The sequence below is a fragment of the Lycium ferocissimum genome, chromosome 1 (assembly GCF_029784015.1).
Source record: "Lycium ferocissimum isolate CSIRO_LF1 chromosome 1, AGI_CSIRO_Lferr_CH_V1, whole genome shotgun sequence".
NCBI classification, from domain to species: Eukaryota; Viridiplantae; Streptophyta; class Magnoliopsida; order Solanales; family Solanaceae; genus Lycium; species Lycium ferocissimum.
In genome coordinates this window covers 60,825,492-60,842,867 of record NC_081342.1, presented here as the reverse complement: position 1 = coordinate 60,842,867, position 17,376 = coordinate 60,825,492, and the positions used below count along the sequence as shown (strand labels likewise).

The 17,376-nt window shown below is 34.4% G+C and overlaps 1 protein-coding gene across 1 annotated transcript; it reads left to right on the top strand.

Moving 5' to 3' along the window:
* The first annotated feature begins 13,254 nt into the window (after nucleotides 1-13,254).
* Nucleotides 13,255-14,806, top strand: LOC132030355 (acyltransferase Pun1-like). The gene has a single exon (XM_059419947.1). The coding sequence runs from the start codon at nucleotides 13,302-13,304 to the stop codon at nucleotides 14,610-14,612; it is 1,311 nt and encodes a 436-aa protein (XP_059275930.1). The 5' UTR covers nucleotides 13,255-13,301; the 3' UTR covers nucleotides 14,613-14,806.
* Nucleotides 14,807-17,376: the final 2,570 nt, after the last annotated feature.

Sequence of the window (17,376 nt, the reverse complement as noted above, 5' to 3'; positions counted from 1 at the left end):
ATAATGTCGATTTAGTCAGGCAGTTTCCCAAATACAGTGTTTTAAGTCCAAAACCAGTTTCAGCCCGTTTTTATCCAATTTTTTACACAAGTTTGAATTAGTTAAAAAAAAAAAAAAACAACTTGGCAACTCTAAATTACGTGACAATCATATAAGGGTTCCAATATCTTAAATTTAAAGGCACAAATATGAATTTAAATTGCATAAATTAAATAGTAAGGGTTTTGGGCCGACCAAGCCCAAACGACGGTATTATGCAAGTTTGTCCCTAAGTCCATACGTATGCTCCATTTTGCTCCGGATTCATTTGACTCGATCTAGATACGTAGTGGGCCCTCTGGGGGCCCACCAACGGGTTTTGGACGAACATAGAGATAAAGGACATACATGACATTAGTATACGTTCACAAATTAAACTAAGTACAAAGTTAAAAGCTATAATAATTAATGCAAAAATGAATTACATCAAATTTGGGCCAAACCCACTTAATACTTTATGACGACAGAATAATAAAAGTAGCCCAAATATGAAATAAGCCCAAAAATAATAGTAATGATAAACCACACACAAGTAATAGGCCCAAATAACAAAGTCATGCTGAAAATTTCCCAAGTATTAAAAGATAATATACATGATATACCAGAGACATACTACTCCGTTTTTCTCAAATTTTTCTAAGTGTCGAAACTGTGATATACACGATATACCCCTGACAAACCTACTAGGACAAAGAGCAAAACCTCAATACGGGTATACCCTTTATCCACCTAATAGAAAGGTAAGTTTGACTTTCATATACACTCAAATATACCTAACATACATACTTATTCTCAATTATTCATTTCAAGAAGAATCAATAATGCAACAGAAATCCCCTAACATCGCATTTTTGCTAGTCTCAAGTTTCTAATTGGTTCCAACAGACTTAAAGATATCAGTATACCAACAAAACAACTCAATGATCCAACAACACTTAGAATGAGTCAAAGGCCTCACTACTAGTCACAAAAACAAACAAGGTCCCAAGGGATCCAAATAATGCAAGGCACAAAAGCGTCCAAATAATTCCTAAACAACAACATCACAATCAAGGGGAATATGGCAAACTTCAAAATGGCCAAGCAAACAACAACAATGATGGAAGGGTAAAAATAAAGAGGGTACAGGACTAAACAGTGAGGGAGAGAAGAAACAAGGCTAAAGCCATAATCAACACACTCATGGTCTTAATTTCCAGATTTTAAAAAAAAAGAAGGAAGAGACAAGCATTGACTAAAAAGAATGGGCAGTGAATAGGTGACCCAACAACATAAAGGGGAGGGATAACAACACAAATACCAAACACACCAACATGTTTATGTTTTTTTTTTAGTTTTTAAAGAGTCAGCAACCAAAGACGGGGTGAAACTGAGGGATTAAATGACTTAGAAAGTCATATATATCCAGTGATGGACCAATTTAAATGCTAAAAAACCATTTTTTAGTTCGTTTGTTGTCAACAAGGATGTCACAAGAGCAAAATTACAAATCCATGGCCATTTTAGTTTAGTTTTAATCCCAGCAAGTTCAATGATAGCAGGATAAGCAAATCACAAGTTCATAAAAGCATTAATAGGGCTTCAAAGTAGTTCACACTTAGTCCATATTGCAGGATTTGTACAGAAAATACATAGGTATCAAGTAGGGGCTTCAAATAGCATAGATAGGGGGTAAATGACAGAACCAGACTCAGGTTTCACAGATGGATTTCAAAAGGAAGAATGTAGGCATCATAATTACCTTTTCAAGTTGATCCTAAGCCCCCTTCTGGGTATTCTACTTTCCAAGTGAATCAAAATGCACAAATGAGTCTTTAACAGTAAAGTAGGTATCAAAGCACAAATGACACACAAAATAATGTTCAAATCAATAGGTAAACAATAAAGGAAGTGATTATTACCTTATTAGAAGGAACATTATTATTATTTTTATTATCGGTTTTAATAATTTATGTGAAGCAGGGGACTTCAACTACACTATACCCTTATACTAATATAAAAGCATAAGACACAAATTGCAAGTTTTCATGGACAAAAAAGTGAGTGAGACACAGAGAAATTTCAGAAATTCAGAGGTGAGATGCAGGCAAACCACTTATAGATTTGTCTCTAACTTTGTTGTTTCAAATTTTATTCAAAAAGGCCAAGTTTCTTATAAACTTCTCACTCTTATTCTTTTTGGCAGTTTTCAGAAATGAAGGCAACAAACACATATAACATCCAAGACACTTAAACTCTTCTATGATCAAAATTTTAACTACAAATCTTACAGCTTTCACATTTTTACTAACTTTCATTCTAGACAGTCTAAATATATCAAACAGGCTTTAGGAAAGATCACTTTTAATCTTCATATACCCAGCAAAGTCCAGAAGTAGCAAGGCAAGACAAATAGGCAAACAACCAATGCAAATAATGTCACATTATTTCCAGAAATTTCATCTTTTGATCACTTCTTAAACTAACTAAATGGCAATGAATCACCTAGTTTCATTCATATCAATACAAAGTATCACAGAATCAAGTGACAAGTCTGAGGCTGTGTCTTCTAAACCAATTTTAGTTTAAGTAAAACTTAGGGCCATATCACAGGCTTACTGCCATTCTCAGACCTCTAAGCTTTTTATTTTAGCCCATTTTAAGTCATAGGGGTTTTCAACTATTCACTAAGATCATCTTAGATCAAAGTCAGCTTCATGAAGCATCAACAGGATTCCCAACTGATGATTTACACTTGGTTTTATTTAAAACTTACATACAAAATCCAAACAAAGTGTAGCAACCAGCAAAGGTCCTACTCAGTTACAAAGAATGATTGAACAAGATTAAACAAGTTCAACAGGAATTAGGGGAGCATGAATCTATCCTAAGTGTAAGTAAAAATCAATTAAGGTCATAGTAAGTCAGAGACAGAAGGGAATTCACATGGAAACACTCATAAGTTCAGAAAAAACTAGACCATGGTCATGAAGGATCATGATTCTAATCCTAGGTAAGCAAACATCACACTTAGACTGAACGGTACAAGGAAAAATAGAAAAATCTATGAACATATAGGCCTGAGATTACCAAACAACTAACAAGGAAAGGATAAGCAAGCAAGCACCTTGTTTGTTTTTTGTTTTTCAAAAACAAATTTTGTCATCTATTTTTTAGCATGATAGTAAGCTCAACAAGGTTTAATCAACTCATAGCACTGTCTTAGAAAGGAAATTTCAATCAAAGACCAAATCTTCAAGAAATCAAGCACATAGAGGGAAGAACAAGAAACTGAGTTACTACTGAGTTCCATTTTCACTTCCCAGGTTTAGTTTAGGCCCTTTTTTATACTCATACTTATTCAATCAACAAGAATACATGAAGTCTGCCCATTTAGAACTTCAAAATCTAAACTAAGACATAACAGTTTCCATGATAATCTAGGTAAATGGCTAATAAAAAAAATAAAATAAAAAAAAAACTTGTTATCACAAGAATGAGATCCACACACAATAGCTTAAGCAAACACACCCTCCTTGTTTCCTTTTTATAGTAGATTCTAGGTAGATATCAGCAATGCACACAGGTTCAAAGGTAAGCTTAAAGACTTCAAACAATTCAACTAATAAATGAGGCTTCAGAACCTTAAGTAACCCCTTTAAAAAAAGATGTTAGACTATTAAGAATGATTCAAGACCAACAAATGATGGAAGGGTATAAAATTTATCTCCTAAAACTTAGACTTAGCTGATTTCTAGAGAAAAGATTCAAACTCTTTTATAATGAAGCCAATCTGAAGCCATATCTAGGGCCAAAACTATATCAAACAAGAAAACTAGTAGACAAAATTGACTCATGATTAACACACAGAACCATTTTCATAACATGATGAACAGAAATCACAAGAACAAGACTAAATACTTAAATTTTTGATGAAAAAGTACCATATAGCAAAGCTGGAACCTTAAACAACTTAATACAACAAAACTAAACTCCAAAAACCATCCTTTATCCCATTTAGTTCCAAAATTCTAGAAAGAAAAGAAACAACAATCAAAACTTCAACATGATTCAGGAAAAAAAAAAAAAACTCTATCACATTATTACAACTTAACATCATTAACACTATATTACTAACTAAACTAAGGTAGGAATATATCTAAATTAGTGAAATAAAGTTCCAAACACATATTTAAACAACAAGGCATTTATTTGAACTCATATGAAAAATGAACTGATTTAAATAATAGAATAGGGATATTACCTTTTGCAAAGGCAACCTAAAGATCAAATGAGGAGATTGAAATCCAAGCTTCAACACCAACAAGACCTTAACACCTTTCTTCTTTTTCAAAAAATAGCTTTTTATTCCTAATGTGTTTTTCTTTTCTTTTTTTCTCTTCTACTGTATATTATATATTGTAGTGTATATATTAGTGTATAAGATAATGAGCTTAGTTTTTTTTTTTTCAGGATCCAAAAAAAAAAAATCTCTTGACACGAATAGAAACTAACTATATATAGGCAATACCACCAGCTTGGGGACAAAAATAGGAAGGAATATTGCCAAAAAAGATTTTTCCCCCAAAACCTCAAAACAATTCGAAATTTAGGCATCCTTGGATAAAAAAAAAAATCTACATTGTACAACAATAGTACTATTTCCAGTCCAGATTTTGCACATAACACACAAACAAACAAAATTCGAACCCATTCTAATTCAAAAATCCCTAATATTAAGGAACAACCAACCGAATAGTACACCTAGTCACATATAGGATAAATAATCACAAAATATAACGGCATAATCGTACCCAAAGGATAAAAACCCTCGGATTCGTACCTAAACCAACAGACCACCCCCCCCCCCATGGGAAATCAACCTAGGCCCCATTTACTCGCATGTGGTGCGCAAGCTGGCAAGGGATGCGAGGTCCCACCCATGGCAACCACATGCATGGGTAACCCGAGCAACATCCCTAAAAAGGGGTGCAATTTAATAAAATTTAACGCCATTAAACCTGGAAATCACACGGACTAGTGATAAGGAAAGAAACCCCTCAAAAATTCGGTGAAGAACAGCCATGAATTGGCCTGAAAAAGCCATTGTTGGTGGAACCCTAAGAACAAAGTAAATCACCTGAGATGAGAGATGAAAGAGGAGAGAGTCGGGGAGTGAAAAGAAATAGTGTTGGGGGGGGGGGGGGGGGTATTTAATAGACTATATATTATAAATGTACATATAGCTAAATATATCAATCATTTAAGCTAAAATAAAAATTAAAACTCGCAAAGTAAAAATGCAAGCTTTAAAACGAGCCCAATATTGACATAGTTCCGAGCAATATTTAAAAACGTGAAAAATGCAGTCAAGAGTACCATAATTCAATCGTTATTTTAATTAACAATTTTCTCGAGCTAGACGGAATGGGATGTGTATCCTCTTTTCAAATCACTTTTGCGAAAGTAAATAACCCGTAATTTTCTTGTAATTGTTAAATTTTAGAAGAAATAATAATTAAACGTCAATCTTGCAACTTTCTCGGAATTTTCAATTTTTTTTTTTAATTGTTAGGGCATCCTTACCCCGTCTTGGACTCGGGAAATATGGAAATTAAAATATACGTTTTATGCAGTGAAAATTAGGTGTCAACACGTGACTCCGACGTTCTCCCAAAAGTTTCAGTTCTTTTCTTTGTGATTTTTGGTTGTGGGAGTTGAGGGTGGTAAGAGGGTTGGAGTTTTATTGGTGGGATGATGAGAAGTTGAAGCCGTTTGGGAGGGGTTGTGATGGTTGAGAGTTGGAAGGAAAATCTTCTTTTACCCATTTATTTAAAACTACCCGATGGTCACACCTGTGGAGTGATCTCTGCATATGCGAGAATTAGCCCGCTTCTTCATCAGCCAAGCTTGCATCTGCGGAAGTACTTCCGCTTTTGCGAACATCTATGTGCACCTGCCAGTTTCTCATTTCCAACGAAGTCCTCCCCTGCGGACAATATCTGTTTCTGTGCCCTCACACCTGTGGCGTATTCTCACAGATGCGCTATATGTACCCATCATCAGGAACCACCGAGCAACCACTGATTTGGCTTAATTTTCAACACCTCGACTTCTATGGAATCCATCGTGAGGTCTTCTCAGACCATCATAATCTTCAGTTAGGGTTCAATCAACGGATCTGATTTGAGGCAACGTAGGTAGATGGAGTTGATCAAGGATTATGACATTACCATTCTTCATCTTTCCGGCAAGGGAGCAATTCTTGCTGGCGAAGGGCTTGCAGGATAAAGGGGTGCATATGTGTTCCTTAGATGGGTGACTTGATTAGGTTGATTATGGAAGAAGCTCACAGTTCCAAGTATTCTATTCATCCGGGCACTGCAAAGATGTATCGTGACTTGAAGCAGCATTATTAGTGGGGTAGGGTGAAGAAGGACATCATAGAGCTTGTATCTCAACATTTGAAATACCATCAGGTTAAGTATGATCATCACATACCAGGCAGTATGATTTAGGGGATGCCCATTCTAGAGTGGAAGTGTGAAAGGATAGATATGGACTTCGGGGTAGGGTTAACGAAAACCTTAAGCAAGTGTGAAGATGTTTGGGTTATTGTGGTTAAGTTGACCAAGTCTACGCTCTACATTCCTGTTCGGACTACCTACAATTCGAAGGAGATGGCAAGAATTCATATTGGGTAGATTGTCCGATTTCATGGAGTGCCCATTTCCATCATTTCCAGCCGAGGCACTCAGTTCAGTTTCCATTTCTAGACGATATGTTGCAGACTTGCATATTTGATTTTGGTGGTCCCAAGGACCAGTTCTTGCCCTTGGCAGAGTTTACTACGACAACAGTTATCACTCACATATTGGCAGGGTAACCTTTCAGGTTTGGTACAGTAAGAGATGTTGTTCCCCGATTGGTTGGTTCAATGCATTTGAGGTGAGACTTTGGACACTGGTCTGTTGAGGATTCCTAGGGTAAGGTGAAGAAACTCAGGAGATAGCTTCAGTAAGGGTACAATAGAAGCACTGTCTGGTGGAGGATCTTTGCATGGAAAACCGAGGTTGATATGCGTAGTACATTTGCCTTCTCCTTATTGATTTCGCACCCCCCCCCCCCCATGTCTTCAATTATTTTCAATTCGAGGATGAACGTTTATTTAATTGGTATCAGATGTAACGACCCATTCGATCAATTTAGGCGTTTTACTCTTTTCTTCCGAAATAACCTTTCTCGTAATCTGACTTCCTGTATTTAGGACTTGCGCGGATGGGTGGAGCAGTTTCCGAGGCTATCGGGTGAGTTTGGGTTGGTTTTGAGGATTTTAGAGTCTTCTAAGTTTGATAAATGAAAAAGAGTTGACCAATAGTTGATTTTTGGATAATTGCATCCAGAATAGAATTCTGATAGTTCTGTTAGGTCTGAAATGTGATTTTTGACTTAGTTGAGCTTTTGGTTCTGGTTCCGAGGTGTTCGTTTGTGTTTTAGGTCATTGGTTGGGATGTTGGTTTTGGTTTGGTTGGGGTTGACTTGGGTCAACACCGGGTCAAGGCAACCTTTTTTTGGAAACTCTAGTGCGTGAGCGAGTTCGCAACCTGTTTTATGATAAGTTTGCATGTTTGATTTGTGTCCTGGAGATCTCGGATGAGTTTCGAGTTTTGGATCGGATTTGGTAAAAATCAAATTCTTCTTATTCTGGTGCAACCGCACCTTCGAGATGGATTGCGCAGATGTGGAGTCGCACATGCGGGTGGACTTCCGCACCTGCGGGTCTTCGAGTGTTTAGTAAAGCCCGCACCAGCATGGATTTTTCCATAGGTACAGCGTTGCACCTGCGGGGAATATCTCGAACCTTCGAGGATTGCTGAAATCAGTCCGTAAATCCTCCCTTTCGAGTCTTGTTTCCCCATTCACATAAGTTGAGTTGAACACTTCAATTTTGGGAGATTTGAGAGGGGTAATTCACGTTTCTTCTTGGGGTTAAGTTCTAAGCTCAATCTTAGTTATTATTAATGATCCCTTACATTATTTTATCTTTCCTTTCATGATGAAGGTAGAAAACTTAAGGTTTGAACCCACTTCTAAAAGTACGGGTTATATGTGATTAGATGATTAGACTTAGGCCTTTCAACCTATCTTGAGGATTTAGACTTTTTAAACATTGGGTAAATTATTTCAAGTACAAATTTACCAATTCAATCTGGGTTTTAGATGATTTAATTTAGGGTTTTTAGCACATTTTGGGATTTGGGTAAATAATGAAATTGAAGGCTCATTTGTGATTAGAAGTTGATGATAATTAAGATTATTACAAATTAGACTATGAGTGCAGTGAATTTAACGTAAAGTTCCGATTTTGTCTTTGTGGACCCGGGGACACTTTTGGAGTGATGTTTTTGGTTTCCTTTTAGAAGCATGGCATTATGGGTATTCTTGGATTCATGTTCTCACGTAGAATGTTTATTTGATAGACGTTGATCGTTCTGAGGCTCCGAATGGGAAAGGCGTCGACTTGAGTTTTGTGGCACCAGTTCGGCCTTCGAGGTTGGTTACGGCTACCCCTTATTAGACTCCAATTAGATAATCGTATGTAATGGTAGATATTAACGGGAAAAGCATGATAGGTCTTCGGGCATGGTTGTGGAAATAAATCCACTGGTTTGATATGGTTGTTTTTATGTGGGCTTGTCGCCATGTTTGTTACTAATTTGTGATTGTTGAATGATCTTGGTAGTTACTTGATGCCTTACTTATCTCATGAAAAGGGAAGGATTATATATTAATGACTTGAGGTGTGTTCGGCGTTCATGATATGCATCTATTGGTTTTGTGATTTACGATATTGTTAAATTAATTTCTGTGCATTTGAATACCATCCATTTTCATGCATGATTTCTTACAATGATGAGAAAGTGATTGATAACCTCCGAGGTCTTTTCCGTAGAGCGAATGTTATTGATAGCTTCTGAGGTCGTTGCCGGAAAGTGAGTATTATTGATAGCCTTCGAGGTCTTTGCCGGAGAGTGAGTTATATTGATAGCTTCCGAGGTCTTTGTCGGAAAGCGAGTTATATTGATAGCTTCCTAAGTCTTTGCCGAAAAGCGATGTGGTACATGGACTTCGCGGGCCCCCCATGGATCATGACTTTGAGGCATAGCCCTTAGCGTGTGTGTACGAGATTGGAGAGCTGGCCTGGGGGGCATTGCATCGCATTGCTTTGCATTCATTCATGTACTCATTGATTGTCTTACTTGGCTATTCATACACTCCGTCTGATATTATACTTGATCATGTATCGTGACTGTACTTGATTGCTTATCTACTCTACCTGTTGATTTCTTCCTATTACATGTGTTATGTAGTCGTTGTCGGCCTATGATGACTACGAGTACTAATGTTGTACTCATGCTACTCTTGCTGTATTCCTTGCGGAGTGCAGAGTTGATCCAGGTTATTGTTCGAGACTTCATGACTGATCCCGAAGACATTCGTCAGAGACTTGGGCTGAGCTACTAGTCGAATCTGCAGCCCTGAATCTCTTGTTATGTTATACTGTCTACTTCTTATTCTATGGGCAGTTTCTCATTCTTTTACTTAAGAGTTTTGTAATGTCAGTACTTGGATAATGTAATTCTTTTAGAAGCTCTTGTACAAGTTAAGATCAGGTTTTTGGGGTTGTAATACTTTTTATTATTCCGCACTGTTCATTAATATAAAGTAAGTCTCTTAATATATATTTGTTGTATCCATTTCTAAATATCTACCTTTTTAAATGATGTGATTAAGAAGGGTTCGCCCACCAAGGGATAGTGTGGATGCCCTCATGACTCGCGAAATGGGTCGTGACAAGCCTGATCAGGCTGTAGGTGGAGCAAGACTTTCTGGAATAAAACAAATTAAGCAAAGAAACACATTATTTTATAAGTAAACATGTAAATCATTTAAAGTTTGAAAATCGATATAAACTAAAAACCTAGTCTATAATTGAAAACTAAATCTGTAAAGGGGATTATCGGGATTTTGGATGGTTATGCTATGGTTTTATTATTAGACTTATAATGTTTTTTATCCTATTTTCTTGTGGTTCGCTCGACCCAAAATATTGGGTGCTGGTCAGGCGATTCTGAATTTAGTCACGCATTGATTGGCGATGCAACATATGTCTAGTACAACGAACTCACATTTTTGTTGCCAACACCATCAAAAAGAAGAAGGTGAAGATAAAACTTATATCTGATTTCAAATTAATGTTCAAAGTGTTAAAGTTGTAATATAATTGTCGCAATTTTAGCTTGCATTTCAACCCGTTTAAAGGCCTTCTATTGTCGAACTTCCCTCTCAACTAGTACGTTCATGCAGTGAAACAAAGTGGTTAGTTTTGGTGGAAAAAAATAGAAAAAAAGGTTTCATATGTTCCCACTAACAATAATACTCCCATCGTCTCAATTTATGTGGTACAATTGGAATTTCAAGAGTCGTACCAAATTTTTCTTTGACAGGAATTTATTATATGCCTTTTAAATAGTTTAAATTGTTAATTATTGTAATTTACGTATTTTTTTACGTAATTTTCAAATATATAAATTATAATCGGGCATAATTTAATATATATATATATATATATATATATATATATATATATATATATATATATATATATATAAATTTTATTCGATTAGGTGATTAAGCAGGACATGGCTCAACTTCAACTCACTGAGTACATGACCCATGACAAGAGGATGTGGAGGTCGAGAATTAGAGTAGAAGGGTCGTGGGTAATTGGCCGCTTTTCTTTTTGGTTCCCGGAGTTTTTGCATTATTCTGTTGTATTTTCTTATTTTTAGATTTCTATTACTATCTGTTGTTTCTTTAACCTCAGTTATCCTATTATTTATCTATTATTTTTGCTTGTTGCTACTGCCTATTTTCATCTTGTTATGAGCCGAGGGCCTCTTGAAAATTACCTCTCTACCTTCCCAAGGTAGGGTAAGGTCTGCGTACACACTAACCTCCCCAGACCCCATGGAATTATACAGGGTATGTTATTGTTGTTGTATAATTTATTTTAAAAAACTGAAAGCATCTATGTCCGAAATTACGAGTTAAAGTTTAGAAATTTGAATTTGAAATTTCAAATGTACCACATAAATTGGGATAAAGAGAGTAGCTAGTTGAATCATTCATAATCAAGCCTTGCACTATATAACAAAATTAAAAATTAGATTATATATATAAAATAAAGTGTGGCATTATGTGTTTCAACGAAAAATCCACCCGCCGTACTGTTTGATGTTTAACACATCTTTACGGGATTGTCGTCAAGCTTTCGGACATGGAAATACTCAAAATTGCTTACACAATGAAGATAATGATGATTTACCGTAAAAATATGGATTTAAATTAAATACATGATAGTGTAAATTACATTTTATTTATTATTAATTTAATATATATAGTAGATTAGTTATCATTTTTACTTGATAACCGAGTAATATTTATCATGAGAGTCAGTAAGAAGAACTTGAACACAAAACATTTGCGCAGAACTGATGGTGTGTTTGGTATGAATAAGAATGTCTTCTGGAAAATGCTTTTTTGGAACATAAGTGGTTTTTAAACTTATTTTTGGTATTTGTTAAGTAAACAAACAAATTATTGTTCCATGAGCATTTATTTGTGTTCTAGAAAAAACACTATGGGAGTGGGAGGCCGGGGCGGGGGTTGTGTGCATTGGGGACATGAGGAAACAACGCGATTAGAATGCTAGTTCCTACGCCCACTCGAAAAGTCATATTCCTCATTTTTAAAGAATATGTTTTTTATAGAAAATGTTTTCAAATCATTTTGATCAATCAAACATAAGAACATTAGAAAACATTTGTTTCCGAAAATGTTTCCCCCCATTACCAAACACACCCTTAGTGCAACAAGAGTGACAAAGAGCCTGTTTGGCTTAGCTTATAAGTTGCTAAAAACAGCTTATTGTTTTAAGCTTTTTTGAGTGTTTGGCTGATCGAACATAAGTCATTTTGTGCTTAAAATAAGTCCAAAAAAAAAAAAATAAGTCGGCCCGTTTGGTTTAGCTTAAAAAAAACAGCTTATAAGCCAAAAAAAATAAGTTGGACTATCCCAACTTTTTTTTTTTTTTTGGCTTATAAGCTGTTTTCAACTTATAAGCTGTTTTTTTTTTTAAGCCCATCCAAACAGGCTCAAAGAGTAGTGTTGATGTAGTTGCCCTTGCATCACCTACACAGGGAATATTATTTCTACAAGAATTCATATAGGTAACCTTTAATCTTTCTTCAACCTGTAAGTGATTGCTAGTATTCTTTAATTTCTTTTTTTTACTTCCTAAGCTAAAACATAGGTTTCAACGGAGGCCGAGTCTAGATTTGAAGATTATAGGTTCTTGATTCTATTCTTTTTAATTTAATATTGGGATCTAAATAAACTATATGTGCTATTCAACGGGTTCTTAAAACAAATACAAGATTTAAACCATCGGTCAAACCCGTAGCCAATATTCTAGCTTCCGGCCAGGATTTCAAAATTAAAAATCATAAAAGAATTTTATCTTATTATCTATGGGCTTGGTATGATTTCTGCATTGGGTCCTCCCAACATAGGGAAAGGATCATAATATGTACTCCCTCTGTTTCAATTTATGTGAACCTTTTACTATTGAGAGTCTACGAGGTGGTTCATTGATCATGTTTTTCTTACATTTTTTCTAAATTATTTGAATTATAAATTATCATGACTTATAATACTTTTTATGTAGTTTCTAAATATATAGTAAATTTTATTTTTACAAACCTGATAAATCTATGTCAAAATTTACGGTCAAAGTAATAAAGTTTGACCCTCGTAATCCGAAAATGTTCACATAAATTGAAACGGACGGAATATATTTTATGAGGGGCTAAGGAATAATCCTAGATGCTTCAACGTAACTTTGCTAGAGAATTTTCATACCATTAATAATACATAACAAAATTGACAATTGGTGACATTTGCTATTTGGTTTCTTATTGGTGACATTTGCTATTTGGTTTCTTCTTCAAATAAATGAAAGATATGCAAGCTAGGCAATCATTCACTAGGATAACGTTCTTAATAATCAACTTATTTCGTCGTTTTTTGTTCAAAAGAGTAATATATTATACAGTAAGTAGTAACATTTTCTATATTAATAATGCATTTTGTCTTATTATGTAGTAAGAATTTGATATAACAACAGTTGAGAAGAATTTAGAGATCAAAAAATAGAGAACATGGCCTCAGTTGCATTAAAAGTTCTATCAAGAGCTTCCAAGAAACTCATTAAACCTTCTTCTCCAACGCCTTTAACTAAAAAATGGCACAAATTTTCTCTCATTGAACAAGCCCAAACACACACTTATGTACCCTTTGGTTTTTTCTACTCCAATAATCAATTAGGTGCACTTTCTAATCAACCTGCCCAAATATCAAAACTTCTTGAAAACTCCCTTTCCAAAAATTTAGTCTCCTATTATCCATATGCAGGACACATGAAAGATAACGCCACGATCGATTGTAATGATAAGGGTGTTGAGCTCTTGAAAGTCCATATTGATGCGCCCATGTCTGAAATTCTCAATCACCAAAATTGTAATGTCAAAGATTTGATTTTTCCTAATGGTGTAGCTTGGGAAAATGATTCTGACTATGGTTTGGCTGTGATTCAATTAACACATTTCGATTGTGGAGGAATCGCAATTAGTACGTGTTTGTCACATAAAATTGGAGATGCATGTAATGGTTTGCAATTTTCAATTGATTGGGCAACATTAACTCGTGATCCAAATGCAAAAACAATTCCTCCTTATTACATAAGTGACACTATTTTTCCATCACCACCAAGTGGTCCTCTTGATTCCCCTGTAGTTCCATCAATATTAGATGGATGTAGACAAAAGAGGTATGTTTTTTCCTCCAAAAAAGTAAGTGCACTTAGGTCATTTGTTGCTAGTGAATCACAAGTTAAAAATCCTACAACTACTGAAGTCCTTAGTGCACTTCTTTTCAAATGTGTTGCTAAAGCAGTGACCGTGAACTCGGGTTCTTTTATCCCTTCTAAATTAATCCAGTATGCAGATTTACGTGAAATGATTTCACCAAAGTTACCACCTAACTCGGTTGGAAATGTTCTGTCTCATTTCTCTACACATATTTCCAATGAGGCAGACATGAACTTACCACAAATAGTCAGTCTCATGAGGAAAGAAAAACAACTATTTAGGACCAAGGATAACATCAAAGAAAATGCATGGGCATTGGAAATTCTTGAATTAGCTAAAGGATTGCCACCACAGAAGAAGGAATTTGATGAGTACACTTGTAGCAGTGTGTGTAAATTTCCTTTTTATGATGTCGATTTTGGTTGGGGCAAACCAATGGCTACGACCATAGCTACTGGTCCGTACAATAAATTGTTCAATTTGATGAACTATAGAGACGATGGCATCGAAGCATTTGTCATGTTGGATGAACAAGACATGTCAGTATTTGAGCGTGATGAACAGTTTCTTGAATTTGCTTCTCCATATGCAAATTATTTTTAGAAATTAAGTTTTATGTTGTGGATCATGGGTGTTGAATAATAAGTGAATTTGTAGCTTCTGTAAACTTTGGTCGTGTTTTTTTGAAAATTCTACTTCACTTGGACAAACTTTTTGTAGCTACTTCTTCTTGATATGTTTATGTACACCGCTTATAAATAGTTAAAGGTGAATTCAAGATCTGAAATTGATGAGTTTTCATAATGTGCGTGATCTTACTATATGTAATTTAGAAAAACAAACTTATATCTTACTATATATAATTTAGAAAAACAAACTTATTGTTGATTTTTAAGGCAGAATTATTAATTTACTAATTATCAAGGAGATGATTGACGATTTCTTTAGATTCAAAGGCAATAAACTCAATAAAAGATGAGAAAACCTCATTATCAGACATTTTATATAATCTAAGCAAGTTTCCTACCTTTTTTTTTTTTTGGGTAGTAAAGGAAATATTATATTAACCTATTAAAATGCAAGCGTCGTGCCTATAATAGATGTATATTTTTTACACTGCACAAGAAAAAAATATATATATTTTAAAGGGAAAATTTCAATAATGTACAATTCAGCATACAAAATTACATTCACGCAGCCATATTTTTAATTTACATTCGCATAGCCAATTTTTTACGGTATACAACATTATACAACAATATACACTTACTGCAAAAAATGTATCAAACTTGTATAAAAGTGTATAATAATGTATAAGAGGTGTTTATACACACTTTTAGACTGTTATACAATATTATACAAACTTATACAAGAGGTGTTTATACATAAGAGGAGTTTATACATAATGTTTAAGCGGTGCAACACCCTTCTACACTGTATACAATATTATACAAACTTATACAAGAGATGTTTATACATAAGAAGTGTTTATACATAATGTATGTATAAGAGGTGTTTTTACACACTTTATCCTAAATAACACCAACATTAAACTCTAAAGCACGAAAATAGAATAGCAATGGCGGAGAGAAATCAAGAAGTAAGAAGAAAAGACATATACAACATATATATTTGTGTGTGTGACAGTGGCGAAAATCAAAAGAAGAAAAAAAGAACCAAACCAAATAAACAGAAGGGTGCTTTTATAGCAAAAGCAATGAAAAAGGAAAAAGAAGGTTTCAATAAATCTCAGAGCCCCTTTAGATGGTCTTATGGCTTTTGACTTACAAGTCAAAAGTCATAAAGTTAGAAATTCTAAGTTATGGCTTTTGACTTATTTTTATTTTTTTTACTTAAAAATATGTGCTTAAAAGCACTTTTTTATTTTACCCAAATATCACAAAAGTACTTAAAAGTTATTTTAGCTTAAAAGCATTTAAAATAAGCCAATTCAAGCAGGCTGTTAGTTGCAAAATCCTTTGTTCTGCAATGTGCACTTTCTCTTGAAACTTTTGGAGGAAGATGGTCAGACACATGGTTTGAGTAAAAAAAAAAAAAAAAAGTACATTACATGTTGTATAGGAAAAAGGGAAATGGGGATTGGATCTGTTCGTACAAAAACAAAAGAGACAAAAGAGATCAGTGAAAACTGGAAAAGGTGCACGCACAGAGAGGTGAAAAAATACAAATTGGGTCATTTCAGGTAAAATAAAAAATATAGACTATTTTGGATAAATATTTTTTTCCAAATAGACATGGAGTGTTATTTTCCCTATTTTAAAATTATATTTGAAGGATGAAGGATGTACACAAAGATAAAATAGAAACGCTGACTGGAGCATCCAGTGAATCAAATTTTCCCTCCTTTTTTTTTTTTTTTTTTTTTTTTAATACTGTATTATTTTATATATACCTACAGTGGCTCTTTTTACGTGATGCTTACTGGCCATAATATTATTTATTTTCTTGGAAATTTAGTTTATTTGAACTTAAAATGTACTCCCTCTGTCTCAATTTATGTTATACCCTTTTCTTTTTTAGCCTGTTCCAAAAAGAATGATACATTTTTTTATTTAAAAACAATTTAACTTAAAATTACTCCTTTTATCCTTAATGAAATGATTTATATAAAGTTCCCAAATATAGAGTCTAGGTAAATGATTCATCCCAGTGCAAAGCACATGAAGAAATTGATCGACTTTGCCTTATTAGGGAGTTTGAAATTAGTAATTTTTTCGGAGCTAAAAGTTCATTACATCTACCAGTGAATTTTTGTGATCACTAGCAGACTTTTCATAATCATGATTAAGCCACTATAAAAACATAGTTTTGTCTACATACGTCATTGATATGTTAAAAAGTCTTCCTTTCTTTATTAAACTTTATGTCTAGTCAAACTATATCACATAAATTAGAGCGGAGAAAATAGTATTATTCAGATGCTGGAATGCTGATTAAAGAATGAAGAAGAGCCTTTAATATTGATTATAAATAACTAGTAGAAACTAACATTTTCAAAAGATACAAGTTTCAGGAGTTTGAATAAAGTGTGTTTCGCAGTTTGAGTTTGAATATGTACGCTTTTTACAAACGGAAAAGGGCCTAAAATACCCTCGAACTATTAAAATTGGTGCAAAAATATCCTCCATCCACCTTTGAGCCCCCAAACACCCCTGTCATTCACCTTTAAGCCCCCAAATACCCTTGACATCCACCCACGGGATCTAATATACCCTTATTTCTAACAGTCCCAGTTGACGCCCAATTTTGTCCATCCTTTCGTCCAATTTACATCGTTGAGCTTCTATTTTAATAGTAATTTTTTTTATCACAACCTATAGTTAAATTTCTTGATGATCTCTATTAC

Excerpts from the sequence above, each read along its gene's own strand:
- LOC132030355 (XM_059419947.1), top strand. The coding sequence starts at position 13,302 with ATGGCCTCAGTTGCATTAAAAGTTCTATCAAGAGCTTCCAAGAAACTC.